This window comes from Budorcas taxicolor, chromosome 19 (assembly GCF_023091745.1).
Source record: "Budorcas taxicolor isolate Tak-1 chromosome 19, Takin1.1, whole genome shotgun sequence".
NCBI lineage: Eukaryota > Metazoa > Chordata > Mammalia > Artiodactyla > Bovidae > Budorcas > Budorcas taxicolor.
The window spans coordinates 22539611-22567090 of NC_068928.1; the positions used below are offsets into that span (position 1 = coordinate 22539611).

Below are 27480 nucleotides of genomic sequence, written 5' to 3' on the forward strand. Positions count from 1 at the left end.
CTGCCTGCCCGCCTGTCCGCTGGCTCTGGCTGTGCCCGGAACCAGGAATCTGGTCTCACGCTGGGATGGCCACTTGGTTCAGCTTCAACTCCAGCCCCAGGGGATGGGTCTGGTCCAGTGCCTCAGGACACAGCTGGAGCAGCCCAGGTCTGATTGGGAGGCCTCTTGGCCCAGCGGGGTTGGGGCAGGAAGAGGAGGGGCTGAGGGATGGAGGAAATGCCTGTTGTCCCAGGTAACCAGAGGAGCTGATGCAGCCACCCCTGGGGGACCCTGGGCTCCAGGTCAAAGGGTAGGAGGCTGTTTCCCGCAGCAGCTCCATGACTGGGCCTCTCCTGATGCCCTCTCACCGATATCAGCTGGAGAGCACAGCGACCACTCCCCAAATCAGAATGTACATCCTGCCCTGAGCCAAGAGGACCCATCATTAGCCACTGAGCGTTCTGCATGTCCCTCCAGCTTGCCTGCCTCCCGGAGCAGGAGGTGAGCCGCGGGGGGTTGAGCGGCCAGAGCTGCTGGGGACTGGCCATGGTGGGCAGAGGGAGTTGGCTGGAGAGGCAGGAGGGCACCGTGAGGAGGCCCCTATCCTACCCTCCTCTGGAGCCTCAAATGCTTGAGACGTTGGTCCCTGGGTTGCTTGGCCGGCCGTGGGGAACCTTAGTCTTGTTTGCTCCCTACTTTTCCATAGCACCCTCAGTGCTCCCCACCCCCAAAATGTTCCTGTTTTTCTATCTTTATTGTTGCTAAATCACAGCTGACACTTTCCTGGCCTGGGACTGAGCCCTCGGGTCTCTGGCCGTTCCTTATAGGAAGGGCGAAGTGGATGGGCTAAAGTGACCTTTCCAGAGGAAGATGCTGGCAGGGGAGGGGTGGAGTCCCGTGGGCCTGCACTGGCCTTGACAGCCCCTCTCGGGCGGGCACCTTCCCCCAGGCACCCTTCCTTGCCTCCCCTCAGCTTCCCCCGTCCAGGAAAGGCCAGCAGAGCTTCCTTCCTTCCTCCGGGAAGCACATCTATCCAGGGCAGGATCATCCCGGCGGCCACACAATGGCCCTTATCAGCCGTGGAGCCAGGCGCAGAGGCCCAGCGCACACGAAGTCTCACATATTTCCTGTTTCCACTCGGCGGGTCAGGGCTGGGCCCAGAGCGGCCATATCCTGACTGGGCCGAGGAGGGAGAGCACCCCCCCTTCCCCTTCCCGCCTCTCAATCACTGCTGGACTCAGCCCTCCTGGCCACAGGAGGCAGGGGTAAGAGTGTGTGAAGACAGAAGGGCAAAGGGGAGAGGTGGGCACGCACAGGACACGCATGACCCAGAGACAGGAGAAACACGGGGATCCCTGGAGTCGGGAGCCCTGGCGTCTCCCTAAGGGCTGCACCGATCAGTCTGAAGAGCTGGGCAGGATGCTTTGCAATTGCTCTCTCACAGTGATCTTGCGAATTGGAACGCTATTTGTTATTTTATAGAGACTGGGACTCCTCGAGTAGGGTAGAGGAGGGAACCCTACTCGTAGAGTAGGGGGGAACAGGGTAAAGAGGGGACTCTCATTCGAGCCCAGCTCTTGGCCCCATTCCTGTGTTTCTGCATGACACCACAGTTCAGGGGATCACGCCATCTCTCTGGGCTCTTGCTCCCCCCAGCTACAGAGGAAGGGTGGCAGCATCCATGATGGCCGTGCATGTGAGAAGGAAAGACGTAGGGGAGCTCCAGGGTTGGGCTCCTCAGGTGTGTGTGTGTGTCGTGGGCAGAGAGGGAAGTTACTGTGGGGACCTCGGGGTAGAAGGATCTGGGGAGAGGTGAGGCAGAGAGAAGAGATGGTGACATTTTCGGAGAGCTTACTTGCACAACTACTGAGCCCGGAGTGCGGCAGCTGCTGAAGCCCGCACGTGCCAGAGCCTGTGCTCCACCATGAGGGAAGGCACCGCAAGAAGCCCGCACACAACAAAGAAGAGTCGCCCCTCACTGCAGCTAGAGAAAGCCCAAGCAGCAACGAAGACCCAGCCAGCCAAAAACAAATACACAGATAAAATGATTAAAAAGAAAAATACTAAGGTATGAAGGAGTGCCAGGTGAGGAGGGATTAACTGGTGAGAGCAGAGTGAACACCTTTTCTGAGTTCAGCCCCAAGAAGTCCACTCTACCTACTTAGCAGGAGTAAGCCAAGTGCCCAACAGAAAAGGACGCACAGCCCCCGGGGACCCAGGACCCAGAGGGCCACCATCTCAGAACCTCATTCTCCCATTCCCACACAGGCAACCTCTGTCACCCTCGTCAGACAGACAGGCTAGTCTGGACGACAGGGCCCTCATCCTGAAGTCAAGCAAGAGCCCATGAACGTGGGCACGTTCCCACCACTATCACAAAGGAGTCACACACAGGTATAAAAGCCACTGTTTCTAATTAACCCCCAATGCAACAGCCACAGAACATGGCCAGCCATGGCCCATTAGAGGCCAGAGGGACAGTTCCAGATGGCTCCCAAGGTGGAGTCAGGATACAGAGCAACTGGTGTCCCTCAGTCTCAGGTCCTAGGATAGGCCTGATGGTCACAGAGCAGGCTCCCTGAGGTGTCTTCTCCTGGAAGAAGGTGACCACTTCAGCCACTGTTGACTCAAGGGAGATGGTGGGCGTGGGGCCAGGCCGCATCCACACAGCGCCTGGAGAATGCTCTCTGAAGACCCCCCAGGCCAAATTCTCCAGAACGTCTTGATTCCTGCTCCGCCTGCCCCCACTTCTAGGTCCCAGGGCAGAGAGAGAGGGCAGATCTCTGGCCAGTGACAGCAAGCGAGGATAGGGGCAGATGAGATGGACTGGACATGGACCGCCCTGAGAAAGTTGTGGCCAAGCTCCTCTACCAACTGCCAGCCCTTCTCAGGAGGGCACGTTGCGGGCATGGAGCCCGACCCATGAGCAGAAGCAAACTCGGGTGCAATCCTCTGCTCAGACCCTGGAACTTTCTGGGCTGGATTCCTTGAGCTGGGGGTGAAGGTGGGGGTATGTGTGCGCTGTTGGTAGGACACACCTCAGCCTGTCCGCAACAACAGGAGAGCCTGGGTGGAGTGCTCCTCCATCCTGCCTACTTGGCCACTGGCTTCTGCTGAAAGCAGGGATCTCAGACCCTCTGCCCACCCCTCAAGGGGACAGGCAACAAGATGTCAAGACTCCTGGGACCCAGTGCTCTGTGTGCCAACCAGTCGCTGCAGCCTGTACAAATGGGAGCATCTCCCCCACCCAGGCAGCCTAAGGCCCAGGGCAGCGTGACAAGAATGCAGGCCTGTGCCAGATGGGGCATGTGCCTGGCAGGCCTGCCCGGGCGGGGCTGGAAGTGTGTGGGGAAAATTCAGAAGTGAGCTGCGGGAGGGAGGGTCCTTCCCTCCGCAGGGGCCTGTCTCTAGATCTTCACTGTTGACAAACTAGCTGGTTTCACTCACACCTCAGCAACAAAAACCTGTATTTAAGGGGCCCATTCCAGAGATCTAGACTGAAGAGAGCAGAGGAGGGTGGCCAGGGTCCCCCTCGGAGGTGGAGGATGCCGCTGCCTCCTCCGGGGTCTGCGCTGGGCCCCCGGCTCCTGGCAGTGCTGGGCAGACCTGGCTGCCAGCTCCGGCCTCCGCCCTGGATTCACTCTAGCCCGGCTCAGATCTGTGGCTGGGCTTCATCCAGTGGGTCCTCCTCCAGGAAGGAGAAAGGCTGGATCTGCAGGGATAAAACAGGTGTTGAGTGGAAGGGGCAAGGGCAGGTTTTTGCTCCATGCCTTCCGTCTCCCACACCCCCCATGGATGCAGCTCCACGGTGGCAGGGGTTGCGGGGCTCCTCGGCCCATGGCCTCAGGGAACCAGCAACGGGCTCAAGTCTCCTGGGCTAGCCTTCCTTTTGTGTTGTTGCTGTTTAGTCACTCAGCTATGTCCAATTCTTTTGCGACCCCATGGACTGTAGCCTGCCGGGCTCCTCTGTCCATGGGATTTCCCAGGCAAGAATACTGGTGTGGGTTGCCATTTCCTACTCCAGGGGATCTTCCCGACCCAGGGGTCGAACCCAGGCCTCCTGCATTGCAGGCGGATTCTTTGGTACTGAGCCAGCAGGGAAGCCCACCCTTCCTCTTACCCACCAGTATTTGTTACCTTGAAGGGTTTGCTTATCCCCACCACAGATTGTAGATTGTTGCTATAGTAAAAAAGGAGAAACTGATCCTCAGTCTCAGGGATGTCGCTGATGTCGATGTACACCTGGAAAGAAGGACAGACAGATGCAGGTCAGCTCTATGGCCTCAGGCCCCATCCAGCTCTCAGCGACTATGTATCCAGCTCTCTGCTCCTTCCAGAGGACAGAGGAGAGCTCAGGCAAGCCCCTCTGCTGGCGAGGTGGAACACCTGTCTCAGGTAAGGGGGAAGGTACCTGGTTCAGCCTGTCACTGAAGGAGACCTGGTTGTCCTTGACCCAGACATAGGAGACATAGTCATTAATGTGGCGCAGCCCCACCTGTAGGAGGGGGGGATCAGGCGGGTGGTCAGTGGTTTGGAAGGACACTGGAACCATGTCAAGTCCTAAGGAGAGGATGGTCTCATTTTTAAGGCTAGCCATCATATCTGCCTCCTCCCCTTCATGGCCAACCCCTCTGTAGGCAAGGACCCCGGGTGGTCTCTATGCCCAGCTCCCATGAGCCCTCAGAATGGATAAACCAGGGGGGTGTGGCCGATGGGCCCCGTCACCTTGTACAGACCAATCCAGTCCCAGGGGCTGCTGAGGAAGTCTGCGGCCAGGCAGTAGCTGATCAGCAGGTCGCTCTCCATGGTGCACGGGCCCTCAGGCAGCAGGGTGATCAGCGGGGCAGACACCAGTGGCTTCAGCTACACACAGGGGTCAGAGGGGGTTGAAGTCCCACAGCAGCGTCCCCTTCCCTGGGACGAGAGTCCTGACTGTGCCCTTCCAACAGGTCAGGGTCACCACGGGGGTAGGGGGGCAGCCAGCAGGGTGGGGTTAGCTCTTGCTAGGCTGCCCAGAGGGTATCAGAGCTTGGCTGGCCTGCCGGAAAGAAGGGCCAAAGGCTGGTGGGGGACGGCTGGCCCCGCCAGGGAGGATGGGCCTGGGGCCGGGCGGGTGGATAACCTGGCAGAGAGCCAAGTACTGGGGGAGGAGTGTGGGGGTGGGGGAGACTGCGGGAGCTGCTGACAGGATGAAGAAAGCAGCCGGGGAGTCGCTCTCAGGATTCCATGGTTTCTGACCCAAAGGCCCAAATTCAATTTGGGGGCCTGTGGTGAGAAGAGCCGGAGGCATGTGGAGGGACACAACGATATAAAGACACACAAGATGAGGGCAGCCGGCAGCTCAAAGCGGGCCGCAGCACCTTGGTCATTAGACGGCAAGATACAGGAGGAGGGGGCTCCCTCTGCAACCTGAGCCAGACAGGTTTAGGACAAATGAAAGGAAGGCCTACCTCACATGGTAGGTAAGAAGCATAATGGAACTCAGGAGTCCCAAGGGACAGTACCAGGAGGCAAGGGAAACCTTACTGACAAAGGGTTTGAACACATTTTTGACAGACAGAGCCAGCAACGGCTCCTAAGAACAGGAGGACACCTGATCTGGGAGGAAAGGCAATCGTGTCCTCCTACAGGTCTCCCTGGGGGCCCTGCTGAGCTCTGGACCAGGGCAGGCAGGTCTGAGGTGTGGCCCGGCACAGCTGTGGCTCTGCCAAGTGCCAGGCAGCCTGGAGATCTACCTCCAAGTCAAAGGTGCAGGTGACGGGCTTATGGTCACTGATGGTGTACACCATGTGGCTGACGTAGCTCCTCAGGAACAGGGCGAAGGGGGCTGAGAGCGCGGGGGTATGGAAGTCGGTCTGGGACTGCCGCTTCAGCCTCCAAAGGACGCGATCAGTCCAAGCAGGCTTGCGCTTTTTCTCACTGGGGGTGGGGGGAGAGAAAGAAGGGGAGAGAAGGGTCAGTAGGCCAGCAGGAAGGTACCCCCCCAAGCTCCCTTGGAGCCCCTAATGCCAGGGCCTGTTGGCCGCCATGAGATGCCCCAGGAGAGAGCTGGAGCCCAGCCTGGCAGCGGGCAGGAGCATGCCCTGTGGAACCAACAACAGTACATTGGTCTGTGTCAGACTCAGCCAAGGACCCTGGGTCTCGTCTACATTTTTATGAATCAAATGGTGACTCAGAAACACTCTGTCTAAAACCTTTCTTACTTCTTGAACAAAAGCAGCAGAAGATCAAACAGGCTGAGGTTTGGAATGTAGGGTTAGAGCTGAGCTGGAACTTGGCTCCCTCCCCTTCCCTGCAACTACAGATTGATCATGGGAAAGGCAAGGGAAGTATTTAGGGAATCTCCCCACATGCCTTCGACCAGGACCATTTATCCCCTCTTCACAGGTGGAGAAAATGAGTCTTAGAGGGGTTGGGACTTTCCCAAAATTGCCCAGCCATGGCGTGGTGAAGCCAGGATTCCGGGCCAGCCAGCATGACCACAGGGCACATGCCCGTCGTTGCCAGGCTAAACCCTCTTAGGCCTCAGCTCCTCGTCAGTAGAATGGAGATAACAGTAGTTACATCTCAGGGTTACTGAGATGGTTAAATGAGATAAAACACAGAAAACAGATAGCACTGTGCTTCACACAATGCAAGCTGCCCACGGACACTGGCTCTCATGAGGCTTTGTTCTCAAGAGTCAACTGAAGACCTGCCACTCCCTTTCTGCACTCCCAGCTTCCCTGATGGGCATGAGACACCATACAGCCTGGTCAGATGATTCACTGCTTTAGAACTTTTAAGGACGGACTTCCCTGGTGGTCCAGGGGCTAAGACCCTGCGCTCGCAATTCCAGGGCCTGGGTTCCATCCCTGGTCAGGGAACTAGATTCCACATGCCGCAACTAAGACCCGGTGCAGTCAAATAAATAAATGTATATTTTTTAAAACAACAAATCCAGCAAAAACCTTTTAAGGAGTCTTCACTGCCTCCAGAATAAAGTTCAGGTCTCCAAATGTGGCTTTCAAGGAGCCCAGGATTCTGACGCCCCTTATTCTACCTTATCAGCCACCTCCGCCCCAGGCCCACCTCGCCCTGGTGACCCTCTCGAGCCTCTGGGCCTCTATTCTTGCAGCTTTGCTGCCTGGCACTCCCTTCACTGCAGCGAGAGGCCCAGTTCCAGGGCTGTCATTGTCACAAAGCTGCCCCGACCTCTCTGTTTCCAAAGCACGTGACGCGAGCACGGCTGCTGTTACACTCTATTGTAGCTTGCTGTTCCCCACTCAGCCTGTCAAGTCAGTGTGAGCTCAGAAGGCAAGCAAGGGCTCTTAGTGTTTCCTGTGTGCCCTCGGCATCAGCACAGAGCCTGGTATGCAGCAAGCACTCAACAGTACAGTCACTTGGGTCCAGCTCTTTGTGGCCGCGTGGACTGTAGCCTGTCAGGCTCCTCTGTCCATGGACTACCTCCAGGCAAGAATACTGGAGTGGGTTGCCATTCCCTTCTCCAGGGGATCTTCCCAATCTAGGGATTGAACCCATCAACAAGTGCTCATGAAATAAAAAAGTGCTTGTGAAATACAAATAACTGAAAAAAAAACCCCAAGCTCACTCTCCTTCCTCAAAAATGCCCAATTTTAACATGGATTTCACATGCTTATAGCTTGAAAGGCTATTTTTGTCTTCTGCTTTATTCACTTACTATTTTAAACAAACATTCCTGCCACATTTTCATCACTTCAATAGCAACTTGGCTCTCTAGCAATAGCAGCAGAATGGTGGTGCCCTGGTGGTGAACTTTGGCTCTAAAATCAGAGACCAGTTGGTGAAAAGTTCTGTTAATGAAGAGTTCTGGGTTGGTGAATTTGGGGAGTGGTGTGCTTGGAGAGGGTGTTGAAGCTGTGTCCTTTCCCACACCTTGTCCGACACATCTCTTCCATCTGCCTATTTCTGAGTTGCATACTCTTAAAATAAATCAGTGATCTAGTTTGGGAAAAAAAAAAAAAGTTCTGCCCTTGGCAAGTGACATCATCACTCCAAACCTCAGTTTCTTCAACTCTAAGATGGGGTGATAAGAGTACTTACTTCAAAAACCTTATCGAGGGAGCGTTCCAGAAGTGGTAACTGGCTACGTCACTTCCTCTCTGTGCTCCTGGTGTGTTTTGACCTTTCACGCTTCTGAAGAGTGTGGGATGTCGGAATGTGGTAGTTCCATCCCAGAAACTACAGACACAAGATCTCCAATCCAACCTTGGACAATCAGTGCCTAGCAATTCTTGAGACTTAGTAGTGAACCTCATGAATGCACCACTCTCCCTTTCAAAGCATCCTCCTGTCCCCACTTCCCTATTATGGTCAGCAGCCCATACGTGCAGTCCCGTCAGAATCCTCCCCAAGTCCTGACCACAGCCCCACCCTCCTTCCCCCGCAGGACCTCCGCCTGCCTCCCTTTCCTCCTTTTCCATGGCCTGGCCCACACTCATCACTGGGCGCCTGCGCTGCTCATTCTTTTGAAGACCTTTGCTGTTGCCGTTCAGTCGCTAAGTCGTGTCCCACTCTTTTTCAGTCCTCACAGACTGCAGCCCGCCAGGCTCCTTCTGTCCAAGGGGATTTCCCCAGCAAGAATACTGCAGTGGGTTGCCATTTCCTCCTCCAGGGGCTCTTCCCAATCCAAGGATTAAATCCACGTCTCCTGCGTTGCAGGTGGATTCTTTACCACTGGGCCACCAGGGAAGCCCTCAATCACCTTTACTGAGCCCTTATTATAAGACAGGAGACTGGGAAGGATCTGATAAATGGCACTGACAAACTTGTTGAGGAGCTCGTTTAACAAACAAAAGACAAAGGAACAAATAAGCAGAATAAATATGTACAAACTAAAGATATTCCCCCAGGTCTCCATACCCGGTGACAGCTAAACGCAGGGTCCCTCCATGCATCACGTGGCTGCGGCAGGCATCTCAGACTGTTCTCATCTTCCTAACCCTGGGAGGGCGCCACAGGCCACACCTCCCTTCCTCTCCAGGACACCGACGCCGAGGGAGCCACCATGTGCAGGGGGAGCTGGGTGCTGGCCCACAGGGCTGACCAGGGAGTCAGCTCTCCTCCACTGCACCCGTCTCCTCCCAGTCTGTCCCTCAGTGGCCAATTCCGTGTGTAACCAGCGTAGGGCCTCACGAATGCTTTTTTTGGCTGAATGGTCATGACTGAGAACAAGAACTGTTTTTTTTGTTTTGTTTTTTAATAATTTTTATTTATTCATGGCTGTGCTGTCTTGGTTGCCGCACGGCCTTTCCTCTAGTTGTGGAGAGCAGGGGCTACTCTCTAGTTGTGGTGTGAGCTTCTCATTGTGGTGGCTTTTCTTGCTGTGGAGTGTGGACTCTAGGGGGCGAGGGCTTTGGTAGCTGTGGCGCATGGGCTCAGCAGTCGTGGCTCGCGGGCTTTAGAGCACAGGCTCAATAGCTGAGATACACGGGCTTAATTGCTCTGTGGCATGAGGGATCTTCCTGCACAGGGTTCAAACCCATGTCTCCTGCATTGGCAGGTGGATTCTTTACTAGTGAGCCACCAGGGAAGCCCCCAAGAACTGTTTCTGGAGACGACAGGCACACCCCGGGTTACTGTGCTTTTCATACATTAACACTTAGGCTGAGATTGTGATTTTTACAAATTGAACGTTTGTGGCAAACCTGCATTGAGCAAGACTACTTGGAACCATTTTTCAAATAGCATTTGCTCCCTTTATGTCTGAGTCACATTTTGGTAGTTCTTATAATAGTTCCAGCTCTCCTACGGTTATAACTGTTAAGGGATCTGTGACCTTTGATGCTACTATCACAAAAAGAGAGGACTTGCCAAAGGCTCCGAGACTGGTTAGCATTTTTTACTAATGAAGTATTTTAAAACTAAGGTATGTACATTCTTTTAGATATGTTATTGTACATTCAATAGACTATAGAACAGTGTAAACCTAACTTTTCTGTGCACCAGGAAACCAAAAAGTTTGAGTGACTCTACTGTGATATTTGCTTTACTGTGGTGGTCTGGAACCAATTCCACAGTATCTCCCAGGCATGCCTTTGATATGTCTTTACTTTCTAAAAATTAAGACCAAGTAGCTCTGTAAGATTCTCCAGGCTTAAGAGCCTAGAAAACTTGAGCCAATTTACTGGCCCCAAAGGAGCTATGTGTTCCATTTTTGGGTCTGGAAGCGTTTTCCTCTCGGCTCCCTATAGATGGTTTCTAAGTGTCCCACTGAACTCTGGACTTGAGTCTTGCCTAGACTGATCACAACATCCTCCGCTCACTGCCGAGCGGGGAGGTGGCCTAGGTTCCTGTCGACTGTAACAAAACCCTACTGCAATCCCTGACTTTAATAGGATTTCCTGCCCTCAGCCCTTTCACCCTCCCCTGTAACAGAGCTGACCTCGTTTCTCATTACATCTTGGCTCGGGTACGCTGCCGAGGCTGGGCGAAGCTGCGAACCATGCCGGGCACACAGCTCAGTCCTTCTGTACAGCGGGGCAGCCCCACTCAAAGTGCCTCTCATCAGCGCTGCTGCTGACTGATGAGAATGCGTCCTTCTTTCTGTGAAACCTGCTGCCTCTCTGACAGTTCTCATTGACTCCTCCTGGCTTCAGCTGCCCGCCTCCTTACCATTCACTTCGCTCTCTTTTACCACTTCCACAGAGAGTTCTGGAACCTTCTACGGGCCAACTCCTGGACTCGAGAGTGTTTATTTGGCTCTCTTGCTCTGGGTGGGTCCCTCTACTAGACTGGCTGCTCCTTAAATATCTTATCTTTTCCTTTTGTCCTCTCAGGCTCTCAGTTCAAACACATGCCAGGTACTGTGCTATATAACCAGGGACGGTCGTAAATCGGATCCAGCCTCTGTGCTCGGGGCATTCATAGCACAGCGAAAAAGGCACGCCATGTTTTAAAAGACACACCGAACGCACTATGTGCAAGGCTTGCAGGCAGCATAACAGCAGGAGAGCTCTTAGCGAAACTGGCAGGGGCCAAGGGAGATTTCCCAGCAGAGATGATGCCTCAACCAGGTTTTCAAGGATGAATAACAGACTGATCACACAGGAACGTTTCTGTTCCCTTTGCGGGGCCCCTGCCAACCACAGGCACTACCAGCTGGGGATATTTCAGTCGTGATGTCCCCCTGTAATGCCGTTGTTCCTGTCCAGACATTCCTTCATTTCCTGGGCTCCAGGCAAGGGGAAGCATGAGTCTGGATTCACACAGACCTCAGTTCAAATTTTTGCATCACTTACTCTGTTACTACCTTACTTAGACCTTCTGAGATAACAGTTTCCTTATTTGTAAGAAGTCAGTATCAACACTGTCTACCTAACGAAGATACAGTAGGAATCAAGTGAAGTGATGCGGGCAAAGCCCTCTGCCCAAAGCCTGGCCCGTGGTCAGCACTCGGCGATGTCAGTCACAGTGTGGATTGTATCTATCACATAGAAATAGCACCTGCCTTCTCCTTGGCAAGCGTTTTGCTATCCTAGCCCTGACCTCCTTTCTGCTGCTAGCTGGCAAGACTGGCTGTGCAGACTTCCCTGGTGGCCCAATGGTTAGGACTCCACGCTTCCAATGCAGGGGGTGTGGGTTGGATCCCTGGTTGGGAAACTAAGACCCTATATGTTGTGTGGCACAGCCAAAAAATAAATACACATTAAAAACAAATACAATTCATCAAAAAAAAAAAAAGACTGGCTTGGAGGCACTGCAGGCTAGAGGAAAGCCTCATGGGCAACACAGTCTGGAGAGGTCTAGCCCCGGCTCCACTATCACGAGCACAGCCACCTGGGGAGGATCGTGAATGTCTCTGAGCCTCCCTACACCGCCTGCGTGACTTCCAGTCTCCTGTGGCTTCCCTCCTGAACCCAGGGTTATGAGCAGGGTGACGCCTGGCCACGTGGCCTGTCAGCAGCTCTCTTCCTGCGGACAAGTGTCAGCTGGTACAGGATCCCGGCTTGTCCCACAGAGGCCTGACAATTTCCACGATGATCCTCATTTCCAACGGATGGCCGGGGAGACGGGTAGTCGCGGACCTGGGCCTGAAGGCCAGTGGGATCCTGCCCTCTTCCCTACTTTCGGGCTTGTGCTGTGGCCCAGGCTGGCCCTCGGTTGCAGTGTCCGTGGCCTCTTCTTGTGTGCACTACCCCTGGCTGTGACCCCACTCTGTCTTGCTCCACACGCCTCAAATGGCTCACGCTCTCCCCATCGCTTGGCGGGGACATTGTGGCTCTGCCACGTGGCCTCCGGCCCTGGGCCAGCAGGGCCCCTCTCATCCTGGCCTGGCTGTGGACAGATCTACTCACTGCCTAAATCCCAGAGGCCTGGGCTGCCCTGGAGGCACCTCCTATCTCGCTCAGAAGACAATTCTGCTAGGGGAATACAAAGAGCCCCATAACATGTAGGGGGTTTTTATTCTTCAAAGAGATGAGGGTCCCTGCCCTAAATTGGGTCAGGGGCTTTGGGTCCGAGCTACTTTTGCCCCACTGCCTAAGTCTAAGGTTTTGGTGGTTACCTATCCCTTTCTCAGTTCTTTAGAAAGGCTTTCAGTAAAACTCCTACCTGAAGACCTGAATCTAAAAACAACAACAGCAGTTATCATGGTGCCTACCGGGTGCCAGGCACTAGGCTAACATGCCAGGTCTTATTTATTTCTTTTTAAATATTCATTTACTTGGCTGCCCTGGGTCTTAGTTGCAGCGCATGGGATCTAACCAGGGATCGAAACCGGGCCCCCTGCTTTGGGAGCCGGGAGTCTTAGCTACTGGACCACCATGGAAGTCCTTTGGTGGTCTCAATGAATCCTCAGTCCCATGAAATAGGTACTGTTATCATCCCCATTTTATAGATGGAAAAATTGAGGCTTAAATACCATGACCAAGGTCATGCTGCCAATAAAGCACAAACTGTGCTTCTAATTTCTAACCAGGTACCCTATCTCTGCATTGTTCCCCATTAACTGCCCCACTGACAACTCCTATTTCATCTTCCTTAACTAGTACTCAACCCACTCACAGCCAGGGCAGGACTACTTAACACCAGTGGCTGGCTGAGCCAAGCTTTCTGTCCCCACCATCATCTGGGCAGGACCAAAAACGCTGCGGGGGCAGAAGGGCAGGAGTCTGAAGGATGCTGAAGTATAGTCCCTCCCCGATCTCCCCTGCCCTGCCGTCAGCAATCAGCTGTCTTCCCTCCCCTTTGGCTCTACCTGCCCCGGCTCCAGCCCCTATTCTGGCCAGCACCAGCTCCCCCTCCTGCTCCCTCCTGGGACAGCTCCCACAGGCAGCCTCTCATAAGGGGTGCGGAGGCACCACTCCTGAGAGGTGATGGCTGGATCTGGTCCTGCTCCCCTGACACACTTCTAACTGAAGGTGGCTCCCATGATCACAAGGGCCAGCGTGGTCTGACTTCCCAGGCCCAGATCTGTGACAGGCACATCCTCTCCCGGTGGGGCCCTCTCACCTGGTGTCATAGTTGTTGGAGTTCTTATCAAACTTGTAGGTGGGTGGGAAGAGCAGGGAGCCTTCCTGGAATTCCCGCAGCAGTGGGTCGTGTCTCTTGGCGATGCCGAGCTGGAAGAAAAGGGATCGGCACTTGCCGTCGCAGTGGGGCAAGATTCAAACCTGGCGGTGCCCTCCCAGTCAGACTGCTCCTCACTGCCCCAGCCCTGTACCCCACCTCCAGGACAGCAGCTGAATGCGAACGCAAACATCGCCCCCTCACTCTCACCCCGTAGTCCCAGGGGAGGGAACCGTCTGCCACTTTCCAGTCCTTGAACCACAGGGACCAGGCTCTGAATTCTATTTCCCTAGGGGCCACTAGCAGAAGTGTATCAGAAGGGAGGCTGGAGTAGGCAGGATGTCCCAATGGGTGGTATCTCACCCTCCAGGAGGCAAGACAGGTTGGGAGTGGGAGAGACCACAGGGACATTCAGGGCTGGTGCAGGGCAGGCCAAAGCCCTTCTCGCTCCCTGACCTCACACACACCTGGTGCTGGAGCGCCTCCAGGTGGAGACCAGGCTGGCCAGACAAGCCTGGCTGCCCCGCTCCCAGCAACCAAGGCCTATTAGACTCTGCCCTGCCTGGGGTCAGGGACTTTTGAAGGCTTGGGAAAGGAGAACAGGCACTAGGGAACCTCTCCACACCTCCCGCTGACCTCCCTGCCCTTGGGCTCAGAACTCTCCTCTCTTGGGCTCAGATCTCCACTCTCAGATACCTGATCCTTCTCCCACAGGTCACTGTAGCGCTGATTTCTTATGGATTCTCGAACAAAGTGCAACCCGAAGTCCTCGATCCGAAAGTTCATGTCTCCAAACCAGACAATGAGGCTTCAGAAAGAAAGGAAGGCAGGCGGCCTGAGGGTCTGTGATGGGGTCAGAGCAGGCAGGAGGCCACAGGGGCTCTGACCGCTCACTGCAAGGCTGCCAGGGAGCAGGAGGCTCGAGGGGCGGATGAAAAGCCAGAGGCTGAGGGAGGATCAGGTGAAGACAAGGGCGGGCTCCAAAGGGCCTGTTCTCCTGGCCCCATCGGCCATTCAAGCCAAAGGGACCAGCCCTGAGGGGCAAGTGGCAAATATGGAGCAGGCTCTAGCCCTCCCTCCCTGTCCCCCAGCTGGGTACCCAGCACCAGGTACCCCACAGGGCACACCTGAGAACCAGCCCTTCCCGGGGACCTAGGAACCACAAGGTTCTTGACCTGGGGGAAGCATCCAGAGTTTCTAGGCAGGACAGAGGGGCCAGGCAAAGGGAAGGGGTCCCAGACCCCAGGCAGGCAGAGCTGGAGAGGAGAGTACACAGGGCATCAGGAAAGAGGCTGCGAGAGGGCGGGAGATGGGGGCAGACTGACTCTGGCGGGGAAGCAGTGACCGGGCAGAGCAGGCTTGCTGGGGCTGGCCTGGGGAGAGGGTCGGGCACGGTTCACAGCAGCACGCTCACTCATGGTCCAGGATGTTGGGGGTATCTTGTGCCTCAAAATTCTGCATCTCCAGGATCCGGTCAAAGTGCTCCAGCCGCTGGTCATTGTTGGCCATGTGGGGGGGCAGGTGGCAGTTGATGATGCTGACATAGTAGCCGTAAAGCTTCAGAAAGATGTTGACACCCCCTTTGTTCCCCTGGTAGGTGGGCAGGAAGTGGGGGGACACACCTCTGTTTTCCCATCCGGGGCCTGAGGGCAGATGGTCTCAGTTCCTGCGGGATCTCCCAGGGTCAGCAGACACTCACCTCCGCACAGCCCAGCTCACCTACCTGCCGTCCCAGGGACACTAGGCCCCCCAGAGGAGGGAAGGCAGCTATGCGGGGCACTGGCCTGGACAGAGTGCCAAGATTCATTTCACCCCCTCTTTTCAATTCATTCATTCCCTTTTTCAGTTGCCCAGCTCTAATGCCGCCAGCCCTCCCCCATCCAGTGAGAGAAGGCCCCCAGCTCTTGACTCAGAAAACAGCTCAGTCCTTACCCAGTACCCGAAGAGGCCGGTAGGGGTGGATTTAGTAGACAGGACCTGGATAAAGGGCAAATGCTGGTACTTGGCAAAGATCAGTAAGAGGAGCCCTTGCATGCGGACACTGGACACCTGCGGGCAGAAGGGTGACAGTCATTCATGTCCCTCCAGGGCCTGTGCTGGGCGCCCTTGAGAGCCCTGCCTGCACCACACGGATGTCCTGCCCTAGGGGTCTAGGGCATCTCAGGGCTGATGGAGTCTCAGCTGCCAAATGAGGCAATCTGGGGGCTCCGCAGGGGGTGGAGACATCCCACCATCAGGAGGGCACTGACTCTTCCACCCCAGCCCACGTATGGCCAGGTGCCCTTCTCCCTAGTGTCCTCCTCAGCTCCCACGGGTACCATGCATGGAGGGCCTCAAAGAACTTCAGAGATGCTTTATGGGACAATGGCTAAGGGCCAGATCTAGGTTCAGAAACCAGCTTGGGCTGTTAGTATTTGATGCAGGACAAGTCTATTTTCTCATCGATAAAGCAGGAATCTATCTTAAAGATGCTGGATTAACTGGTAGCTCTTGATATTAACTTTTACTTTAAGGATTCTTGAAAGTAAATGCAGAGAAGGGACATGAGCATGAGAGAGCGGGAAATACTCTGTATCTTGATTTGATGGGTGGCAGCACGGCTACATATATGTATAAAAATCCACCAGACTCTACATTTCATTTCTCCATACATTATAGCTTAGGGAAAAACAATTAAGAAAACGCTACTGAAAAATAATACATATTATGGGCAGCTGGTGTCCGTGAACGCCACGCAGAGGGGATGAGAGTGAGCACAGAGGACGCGTGTTCGCAGGTTGGGGGAAACAGCTAATTCTGGCCAACTTTTGAAAGAAAGGTCCCTGTTCTGCAGAAGGACTGAGGCACAAGGAGACTAAGGAATCAGCAGGACCACTTTGAATGGCAACGTCAAAGGCCCAGGACTGCCAGAATGCCTGCGCTCAGCTGCCGTGGAGGTGGAATGGGAATGGGCCTGTGACCCTCTCACAGCTTCAGGCTGTCTACACCCACCACCCGAGTAGCTATTTCCGGAGCATGAGGTGCAGAGGCCAAGGAGGAAATCCCCGGGTGGGGAGCATGTACTGGGGCCTTCCAGGAATTATGAAACTTGATCCCACAGGCCAGGAGCTCTGGGATGGTGGAGGAGTCAAGGGAGGGGGAACCCTGAACCCAAGACCGAGGGAGGGAGGCGTGAGCACCCCGAGCTGGACACAGGTTGCTACAAATGTGTCCCCAACTTCACTTTCCACCCCTGTCTTGGTCTCTGCCCTTCGCAAGCAAATAGGACAATGGGAGTGGGGAAGGGCTGGCTCCTGGGGGTGGGGGGCACTGACTCCCAGGGAACTGAAAAAGATTTGGGAAGAGTTTCAAGATTAATCTGATCCCACAGAGCAGGTCTGGGCCACTGAGCCCGGCCCCACAGGCTAGAGCCCACTCTGAAAGAGCAGGGAAGCGGGGGTGGGGCAGGGAGGATGGAGGTGGGGGTGGGGCAGGAAAACTTCAGATTGGGAGAAAGGGTGGGGCTATGGGGAATGGCAGGAGACTTGTAGGGGAAGTTCTAGTTGGAGGAAATGAAGGAGGAGGAGCTAAGGAAGGGACTAGAAGGAGGGAGGCTGGGAGCCTAGGAGCTGGCAAAGGGGATCAGCCCCAGGCTTCTCAACCTGTGGCCAGCAACTTCCGGCCTCAGGAACAGGCTGCAGGCAGGGCTCGCCCTTCACCTCTACTCTCTCCTCTCAGCCATGCAAAGGAGGGGCATCTGCTGTGGGTGCCTGCCAGGCCCTCAGGCTGGTCTCCCAACCTCGGGAGGCCCATGGAGAGAGTGAGCTGTGTCCCTGCCATGGGATGAGCTAATTTCCTTGGCTCAAGTCCATCCCACCGATCCCTTGCCAGTGAGCTGAGGTACAAGGAGGCCTCCAGTCTTGGGAAGGGAGTGGGTGGTGAGAGACAAGTGATTTTGCCCTCTGAGAGGGGCCAGCTCCAAGTCTGCAGGAAGAGGCCCGAGTTCAATCTGGAGGGAGCCAAGGGCTTGGGGACTGGCATCTTTTAGCCTCAGCAGCAGGATCACATCTGATGTGACCTCCTCCTGGCTCTGCCCTCCTCCAGAGGACTCACAGCTCTTGCCTCAGCGCCTCTGGGCAGATTAGGGTAATGGTGTGAATTCTGAAGCAATCCAGTCACCCAGGGAAAGGAAAAAAGGAATTCTGGTATTTCTGAGAAGCAATGCTTTTTGGAGGTATTTTTAGTGGAACTATGTTTCATCTCTCAGCTGTGCAGGGAAGACAAGTAAGATCCAGCAATCTAGAGCATTCCTGCAGATTCTCCTATGGTCTAAAGATTTCCCAAAGAATACTGGCCCTATAGACTGAGAACCCTTCTCCTCCACACGTGTCTCTTCTAACCTCTGGGTCTCTGAGGATTTGAGGTGCATGTCTGTTAAGATCAGAGGACAACCTCTGATACCAGCAGGAGTCACAGGATACCTGTCAGCCTTAGAGATCACCAGTACAATAATAAAGTACAGCAGTTAAGGACACGGGTTATTAAGTTTGAAAGATCTGGATCCAAATCTGTCATGATCTCTGAGTCTTGGTTTTATCCATATAACACCTATATTTCAGAATAATGTATATAAAGAGTTTGTTTATAATGCTGATGCTTTCAAATTGTGGTTCTGGAAAAGACTCTTGAGAGTCCCTTGGACAGCAAGGAGATCAAACCAGTCAATCCTAAAGGAAACCAACCCTGAATATTTATTGAAAGGACTGATACTGAAGCTGAAGCATCAGTACTTTGGCCACCTGATGCCAAGAGCTGACTCACTGGAAAAGACCCTGATGCTGGGAAAGATTGAAGGTGGGAACAGAATGGGGCAACAGAAGATGAGATGGTTTAATGGCATCACTGACTCAATGGACACAGGGTTGCAAAGAGTTAAAAACGACTGAGTGACTGAACAAACCACCACCACCAATAAGCACACCATAGATAGTGGCAATTATTATTGCACTCTGAGATTCCAGGCTGGGTCTCTGAGTAGAGATTGGAGGCTGGGGGTGGGGCAGGCAATCAGGTGTTACTAAGCCCTGCTGCACCTCCCCGAGGAATTCTCCCAACCTGAAAAATATCGAGGTGTTAAACTAGCCCCTGGGGTCCCAGCTCAGCTCCAGCTACTTCAGAAAGACACAAGGCAGGCAGGAGCCCCAGGGAACCAGGTTCAACTGGGGTTTGGGTCTTTAAATAAAAGGGTAATAGCATGAAAGCTGGACTGTGAGACAAAGGACTAGGGATTAGTAATAAGAGGTGAGACACATTTCCCAATTGCCCATGAACTTGCAAGTTACCTTGACGAAGCTCAGAGGGGAAAGCACGTCCATGAAGTAACTGCTCCATGGGTCTTCAAAGGCAGTGTCGGAAAGGAGGCTCATGATCCCACAGTTCAGTTCCTGCAAACTGCCCGTCCCAGATCAGAGGCCTGCCCCCTGGCCTGGAGGGCCCTGCCTCTGCTCCGACATCCAGCACTGCCCTCAGCCGACTGTCTAGCTCTGGGTTCTCCCTCCCCTGTGGCTACTGCTCGCCAGCCCCTTGCCACTGCTGACCCAGGACAACAGATGTGGCCTGGTTCTGATGCAGGCTGAAAGCTCTTGGCCTTCACACTCCAGGGTGAGGGCAAATAGGTTATAGTGGTTCCCCATGGGGACAACTTGGGACTGGCCAGGCTTACCTGACCCTGATCTCAGATACAGGGATGCGTGACGGGTCCTGTGGACACCTACCCAATGACATATATGTCCAGGTTCAGGTTCAGGTTGTTCAGCTGAAGCAGATCACTGAGGTCTGGAGGGGGTGCGGCAGAGGCCACATTCCACGTCACGACATGTATGCTGAGAAGGGAAGCCATGGAGGAAGGAGAGTGAGACCTCGTCCACGTAATAGACTGGGGGCTGCGCCTGCTAAGGGCTGGACCACAATCTGTTGTAGTCAGAATGGGAAATGTGTGTTTTTCTCATCCACTGGAGGGAACAGGGGCACTGAACTACAAGCCCTTCATCTTCAAGCCCTCTGTCCCCTGAAGCAGGAAATGCCCACCGTGGATCGGCGGCTCCGTGCAGATATACAGCTGCCACGGCTGGCAGCACCGGTGCTGCTGACACCAGGAGAGCTGTCAACGAGCGGGGCCGAAGGTTTTGGAATCAGGCAAGGGAAGGGGTGTGAATGGGGTGGACAGTGAGGACTTTATTAATTCCAATAGCCTTCATCTGTGGCTTGGTCAGAAACTTCCCACCCCCAACTCTTCAATCCATGGGGTCCCAGGACCACCAGAAAGATTCTGGAGGTTCAGTTTTCACCTTGTGAGAGGCCTGAACACAGCAAGACAGAAAATTTCAAAAATAACAGATAATGGCACCACTTTTCCTTCCTCCCTCATCCCTGGAGCACAGCCAATTCTGCCAAGCATTTCAGAGAGGCTAACAAGATTCTACGGAGAAGGCAATGGCACCCCACTTCAGTACTCTTGTCTGGAAAATCCCATGGACAGAGGAGTCTGGAAGGCTGCAGTCCATGGGGTCGCTGAGGGTCGGACACAACTGAGCGACGTCACTTTCACTTTTCACTTTCAAGCATTGGAGAAGGCAATGGCAACCCACTCCAGTGTTCTTGCCTGGAGAATCCCAGGGACGGGAGAGCCTGGTGGGCTGCCGTCTATGGCGTCGCACAGAGTCGGACACGACTGAAGCGACTCAGCAGCAGCAGCAGCAGCAACAAGATTCTAAATAACAGGTTTCCCAACATACTTCTCAAGAGTCTACCCGATTTGGGGAAAAACCATCAGTTGGATAACATCCAACTCAGCTTCACATAAACCCCAGGGAAACAACAGATCTAATCAGCAGCTCTCGATAACACTGGCTTCCTCAGAGGCTCAGGGGAAAGAGAGACTTGAAAATCTCTTCATTTGAACAGTTACAGCAGTGCTCCTGGGAAGCCCCCAGACTGCCGAGTACACAGCAGGCAGGGGCTAAAACCCCACAGAGACCAAGAAGAACCAGCAAGCTCCAGGTAAGTCCTAGGCACACCATTAGGAGGAGGATCTGTAACAGCAGAAGATTTAGAATGGGGGCGAGAAGAAAAGGGCAGGATTTCCCCAAAACATCTTTTCTCCACCAGATCCCCGTTCTTAGAGGTTCCAGTTCTAAAAAGCACAACCGGAAGAAATTCTTGGCCAGCTTAAAGCAACTTCCTACCCCTCCCTTTGAATATCAACAAAACAATAGGAAAACCACCTTCCCAGGCACTCAGCCAGAGGTTCTGCGCTTCGTTTGTTTACGATCTCCCCCTGCTGTCCAATGGAGGATTAAAAGGTAGCTCTTTTACTCCAAGGCTCCTTGTTTTCCCAAGGACCTCCAGAGCGGGGATTTTTTGTTTCCACTGTTAGGTCCCACGATTAGCAGCAAATCCTTGCATCGTGACTGGCACTAAGTTGGTGATTAGCGTTGTTAAAGAGCAAGCATGAGACCAAGCTATTATCACTTCACTAAAGGATCTTATGTAAATCTGATTGTGGACTTCAGGAGGTCATAACCGGATCAGGCAGATCCCATGATGTCTGTGCTGATCTAAAGAACAAGGTTTCTACTCTAGATCTAAGGAGAGAATGCTTTGTTATAGCTTTAACTTCAAACAGTCTAACACTGCTGCCTCCTCCAGAATCTAACTGGGACACCTGCTAGGGGCGCCGAAGTGGGAAAGAGCTTGGAGGCCTGAGTTTGGAGGAGGCGCAGGGTTTGAGCCCAGCATAGCCCTCTTAGATACTGGCCTGGGAGAATGTGAGAGGCCTCTGAACTAGAAGCAACCTATTGGTCTGGCCCCTTCTCTTCCAGTCCGGTTCTGGCCCAGACCCGCAGCACGGATTCGGTGGAGGTAGCGATCCCGCCCCGGGCAGCCGGCCTGCCCGCAGCCGCCTTCCTCACCTGAGCGTTCTGCATCTCGGCTCGGTTCGTGGGCTCATGGCCTCCATCGTCCCCACGCAGTGGCCCGGCCGGCTTGAAACTCGTCGGTCCTGGCCCGATCGGCTCTCTCTGGGAAGCAGGTGCCGGTCTGCTCACACTCTCGATTGTTTTTCTTCCGGACTCCGACCCTCCGACTCGGCTTCCGTAAGAGGCGGGGCCGGGGCGCACGGAGGACTCTGGGTGGCAGGTCCGCAGGAAGAGGCAGGACTCTCCAAGGAGCGCGAAACGGGGAAAGGCGGAGGGAGAGGGGCCTAGGGGACCGAGGACGTAAGAGAGGCGTGTCCCCGTATCAGCAGAACCCGACGCAACACTGCCCGGCCCGCGGGGCGCGGCGGCCCAGCCTCCGCCCCCGAGGCTCCCAGGCTGCCCCGCGCGAGGCTGGCCGGGAGGGACTGTCTTCCGGCGGAAGTCGACGCCACGCCCTCCCCGGCGCGTCTGTTTTCACAAGCGCCGAGTGGGGTGTCTGGGTTCTAGGGCACTGATTTCTACAGGTTCCCAACGCCCGGAGGGGCACAGGGCGATCCGGATGGGACGCAGCCAGCCACTGTACGGCCTGTAATCCACTCTTACCCCCCAGCTACAGGTAACCTCCCTCCTCTAGGCCACTGAGCGCCTCCAATCCTCCACTTCCAACGTTCAGGTGTTTTCCTCTTTCCAAACCCGTGCAGACTGTTACACCTCGGACATTTAGGGGCTTCTGGACTCAGAAAATAAGCCGTTGGTGAACGAAAAATAAGTCACTACCTCTATCTACGCCCAAACATGAAGATTATTTACTCTGCCAAAGATGATTTCCTTCAAATCACTGATGCGTTAGTCTTTTGGGGGTGCGGGGCAGGACCGCGCATGGGATTGCTTTGAAGATCTGATGAGAACCATGACTCTCCCAAGAGAAATGCACGACAATTTTACAAACAAGCTTCGTAAGGTTCAGACCCAGAAGCCAGGGTAAGAATTCCCTTAAATAAATGTTTTGCTTGGTAGGAAGGATAAAGGGAGATGTGGGGTAGGGGAGACAAAAGCAAGAAGCAAATACTACCAGTAGAACATGGCCCAAATACTTTCAGGTATGTGATGTTTGTCTAAGTAAAATGATGAGCGATTGTCTTAGTTTTCAGAAATCCACGTGCCACAATTTCTAGAGGTATCTTGGATCTTTCTAATCCTTCCCTGGTAAAATGGGGGATGTCAGCGAGAGTTTGAGGATATCTAAGTTGTAAAATGGACATGAGAACATCACCAATAAGCTGGACTCCAGACAGCTCTGTCTAGGATTTTATTAGACTGCTTTTTTCCCCCCAATATACCTGTATTGGAAGATTGAGACAAAAAGGCACAAACTCACATTAAATAAACAAGGTAATCTAATCAGGTCTACAAAGTGTATTTTGTAAAAGAAGTAGCACTAGGAACCAACCAAAATAAGTCAGGGAGTCCCAGCAGGGACTGTAAGAGAATTGGGGAAGATATACACGTGCCCACAATACTGACCCTGTCCCCTACGCCTCTCTGTGAGAAGGCCAGAGCCCAGCACCCCTCCTCCCCCCAGAGGCACCGCTGCTTCCAACTGGGCCTGCGGCCCTGGAAATCCAATGGAAGCAGCTGGTCTGAAGGGGCATGGCATATCCTCAAAGACTACCCTTGGAGCTAAGCCTTGCATCTGAAGCCCCTCTGAGTACTAGTCAGTTTGGGCAGGGTAAGAAGGGAAGGGAGGTACTTAAAAGGTATCATTGTCCAGCAGCGACACTCTCCACGGGGACAGAACAGACCAGGCTCATCCCTCCTTACGCTGACGTGGACTGGAGCCCCAGATCCAGCTGACCTCTGAAAATTCTAGTTCGGCTCACATGGATGCTGAGCTGGGGCAACTGGTGGAGGCGGGTGGAGCTAGAGAAAAGGCCCACAGAGAGCAAGCCCCGCTGCTCCCCAAGTTGGAGTGATATGTATGAATCTCAGAGAAGAACTGAAGGAAGGAGACCAACATCTGCTGACCCTCAAACCACGTAAACAATAGTCTGTTTACATTATCACTGCTTGTTTCTCCCAGGCTAACGCACATCTGGACTTCACTTTGTTGATGAATGAAGGGAAAGCTTTAAGCACAAATATAATTACACCTATTACAGAACTTGTAGGAAAACATTTACATTTTTCTCCAGTAGGAATGCCACTTCAACTTTCCCTGTCAAATACGACCAGCAGTTGGGCTGCTAATAAACCAACTGAATTGCCCCAGACCCATTACTATAGACCCCACAAGGTGTGGAGACTAAAAGGAAGGTGTGTTGGGGTATCTCGTGGTCCCAGAGGGGACTCAGTGAAGGCAGGAGCTAACCACGCTGAACCTGTCCCCCCAACCCCTTGCCCCAGGGGGGCCACAGGGAAGCAGCCGTCAGGAAGTCCCAGGCGTGACACTCCCTTATTGCACTTAGAAATCAGTAAGGCAAAACAAACTGACAAAAACCTAAGGACAGATCATCCCATTCTGCTTCTCGTTCCCCGAACAGAGATTTGGTCTCTCGTTAGCTTGAGTCACTGCACATTTGGCCAACAAACTTCACGAGGCTTGGGAGATGTCAAGTGACACCACGGCTATCTCAGATTCTCCCACCGGGAAGGCGTACTCCAGCGCTGCCAAGTCACAGGCAACTAGGAAACCCTCAGCAGCCTCTGCTCCTCTGCAGGCCTAGACTTTCACACCAGCCAACTTTGGTAGAATTCGCCACTGCGATCACTCCTGGCTCTCAATTGTCCAGGGCAGAACTCTGCGTGGGGGCAGGGCAAGCTGAGCTCTTGATCCCCAAATTCCTTTCTGGCCACTAGAGAGGAGGGGGGAACGTGTTCTGGGAAAAAGCTTTCTGCATGCTTGTTTTGTGCAGCATGAAAAGATTAAGACCCCTTGTGTCCTGACCAGCCTCAGACAGAGGACAGGAATCCAAGAAAGCACAGAGAGGAGGGGGTTATTGCTGAGTGGCAGCACCAGCCCAAAAGGGAAGAAGAGTATGGACACAGAGCTCCTGGGGATGGGGGCAGGGGCTGGGCACACTATTAGGTATACAGGGGCAGACTCAATTCTAAGGGCCACGCTGGACAGTCCCCTCCAGGTAGAGTTGACCCAGGCATATTACAGGCTCTGCAGAGATTCAGACAGAGTGGGCAACAGGAGGGCCAAGGAGCCATAGGTATTTCTAAGACGAGTGACCAGAGATGCGATGCCTGGGGCAGGGGTTATCTGTTGTTTAATTTTCAAAACAGACTGGCTGGGCCTTGGGTACTTCCATGGTGCCTAGAGCACTCTTAACAGTGGGTTCCTGGGAGCAGAGATCAGAGTTACAAAGCCACACTGATGTTCTGTGGAACTGGGGGGGAAACAAATCTATTTCTGCCTCATCCCCTCTCCCTCTCCCCCTGTAAGCACTCAAAATTGCAAAGACCTGCCCAGGAAGCCAAACACTTCAGTTTATCCCAAGGTTGAAAACAAAGTAAATCATTTAAATCACCACATCACAAAAGGTAGCTATTTTCAAAGACTAAAAATGTCACTTGGAAATAAAGGGGGTGGGGTGGGGAGGGCACACAGAAATGGGTCAAGAACACAATGGTTGGAGAGGTAGGCGCTGTAAATACAGCCGCCTACAACGCCACACATCTCAGAGGGACAGGTTCCCGCTCACACGGGCTGCATAATACCAGACGGTCTATTTGTTCACAACAGTAAAGGGCATCTAGAATTAGCTACGGTAAGGGGTCAGAGTTGCCTGAAGAATGGGCACAGAAGGCTGCGTCCGGAGATGGCCTGTCACTCGGGAGCGTGGAGCTGCTGGGCCTTCCTGTTGACCACTGTCTTGCAAAACTGGAAGAGAAAGAAAACAGAAACACTAAGCCATGGACAGGGAATTACAAAAGGAGGAAGGACGCCAGCGGAGGGTGGGGGGGGGGCGGGTGTGAGGCCAACACCCATCCTGTCCTACACTTTCATCTCCCGGAAGTTCTCCTCAAGCGGAAGTTCTCCTCAAGCGTGTGGGGCAGGAAACGCAGAGGTTTGCAGCACAGCGGCTGAGTCCCGCCCCTACCCCCGTGCTAGGCAGCCAGGTTTTATTGGATAACATTTTTTCTCAGAGCCAGATGGGGAGCAGGGCCAGCCAGGCCTTTCGTTCTGTGCCTAAGCCCCTCTGAGCTGCTGGAGTAAGAGCAAGTCTGGAGGCTCTGGGAGCTGACGGAAGGATCTTGGGAAGGGGTAACCACGTGCAACAAGGGACATCCCAACCTGGTCCTATGGCCTGGGCAGAAATACTCTCCCAGTACCTGAAAGGTGCTGCCTTCGATGGGGACAGTCTGGGATCAGAGGGTACAGAGAGGAAGGAAATGAAGCACCAGACCCAATGAGGACAACTAGGAAAAGCTGGCCAGCGAATTTTCCAAGGGCGGGGCAGGGAACGGCTCTGGTCCAGGGGGTAAAGGAGCAACCAGAAGACCAGCTTCCACTTGAAATGGCTCCCCTCACGGGAGGAAGAGTAATTAGGTGCAGATAAGCTTTGATTCTCATCCATCCGCTGCCCCCTCCCCAGCCCCACGTCCCACCACCCTGCCCGTCTCTAGTGGATTTGTATCCAATCGCATGGATCCCTGAAATGGTTTGAAAGCCATCATCTCCTTCAGTGGAAGCCCGAGAGCTCTCCGGCACCACAACCATCATTACGACTAGAGGGCAGGATGAGCAAAGAGGCGAAGACCCAGACTGATGACTGATTTTGGCGTCTGTGATGCGCTCAGTGAGAAACTTGGTACATACGGTGCAGGAGGGGGAGGAGTGGCTTTAGTCATCTGCCGTCATGCCTTTCACTGGGTCCTTTTGTCTCATCTGCAACAGAAGAAAACAGGAGAAATGGGAGGTGTCTGCTGCTGCTGGAACTCCACCACAGGTACAAATTCCTCCTTCTCCTCAAGCCTGCCAGCGGATAGTAGAGCATGTATTTTGCACACAAAGCAAATCAGAAGAATTGAATTCTGCGTACACAGGGCCAATGCCACACAGTTTACAGCTCTGTCACTGGTCCCACCGCCCATGATTTCTAGTTCTCTCCCCTGCGTCTCAGTGTTGGGGTTTAGTTCTTAGGCTCCTCTCGTTCACTCATTCAACAAATATTTATGAAGCATCTTTTTTTTGGCAAGGCACGGATCCCAGCCTGAAGATTCAGCCATGAACCAAAGCAGACCAAGTTTCTTCTCAGGGAGCTTACATTCTGGGACAAAGTAAGGGGAGGACAGAGAAACTAATCCACGTCAGATGGGGCTACAGGTTGCTGGGGTGGAGAATGGCTCTGGGGAGGTGCTCTTTTATGAGATGCCTGGGGAAGGCTCTCTGATAAGTGACGTCAGAGACCTGAAGGAAGTGAGGCAGGAAATCCTGTGGGTACTAGGGCGGCGGCAGGGAACATTTCAGGCAGAGGGAACAGCAATTCCCTTTCCTGGGCTCTGCTTAGAGGCTTCGCCTGGGACTTGCATGTTTCTAGGGCGGGTGTGTGTGTATGTGTGTGTGTGTGTGTGTGCGCAGGTTCCATCCCTGGTTGGGGAGAACCCCACATGCTGTGTGACATGGCAAAAAAAAAAAAAAAAAGGAGGCTCTGGCCAGTCTGCCCAGTCAGCCAAGTGGGCACAGGGATGGAGAGTGCAGGTAGCAGATCTCAGCTTGGCAGAAGTGCGAGGCTGCTGGAGAACAGGACAGGGTCTTCTCTGGGAGCACTGAGTGGTCCCTGTCCCCAGCACCTTTCAACAGCAGTGGACACAACTTCTTGCTGGGAACACCGTGTGGGCGATTGCTATCAAATCCTTTCCAACTTGAAAACAGGTTCTAATTGCAGGATGTCTATAATATGTCTATTATAACTTCCCATCAGACATGTCTTCACTGTCCATGAATTTTCTGCACCAGGTTCAATCTTTACTCATTCAACTTTTGAGCCCCTCAGAGCATAAGCGCTGG

The 27480-nt window shown here is 53.8% G+C and overlaps 2 protein-coding genes across 4 annotated transcripts in view; both read right to left on the reverse strand.

Moving 5' to 3' along the window:
• Window positions 1-2387: 2387 nt before the first annotated feature.
• INPP5K (inositol polyphosphate-5-phosphatase K) lies at window positions 2388-21841 on the reverse strand. 3 transcript variants are annotated; one of them, XM_052657468.1, is made up of 12 exons: window positions 21459-21841; window positions 19263-19370; window positions 18831-18939; window positions 15442-15558; window positions 14924-15066; window positions 14206-14317; window positions 13453-13562; window positions 5715-5898; window positions 4705-4842; window positions 4391-4474; window positions 4117-4221; window positions 2388-3691 (listed from the first exon to the last, which is right to left on the reverse strand). In XM_052657468.1, exons 1-12 carry the CDS (start codon window positions 21503-21505, stop codon window positions 3632-3634), a joined length of 1317 nt encoding a protein of 438 aa, XP_052513428.1. In that variant the 5' UTR covers window positions 21506-21841; the 3' UTR covers window positions 2388-3631. The 3 variants fall into 3 exon arrangements, with proteins under 3 accessions (XP_052513428.1, XP_052513427.1, XP_052513429.1); XM_052657467.1 differs by having other exon boundaries at window positions 14924-15099; XM_052657469.1 differs by lacking the exon at window positions 4391-4474 and having other exon boundaries at window positions 14924-15099.
• A 1022-nt stretch (window positions 21842-22863) lies between these two features.
• PITPNA (phosphatidylinositol transfer protein alpha) overlaps window positions 22864-27480 on the reverse strand; it is a 35548-nt gene continuing 30931 nt past the window's right edge. The window contains exons 11-12 of the mRNA XM_052657711.1: window positions 26290-26358; window positions 22864-25350 (exon numbers count right to left, since the gene is read on the reverse strand). Of these exons, the coding sequence (XP_052513671.1) occupies window positions 26314-26358 (45 nt within the window). The 3' untranslated portion in view covers window positions 22864-25350; window positions 26290-26313. The remainder of the gene's footprint in view (window positions 25351-26289; window positions 26359-27480) is intronic.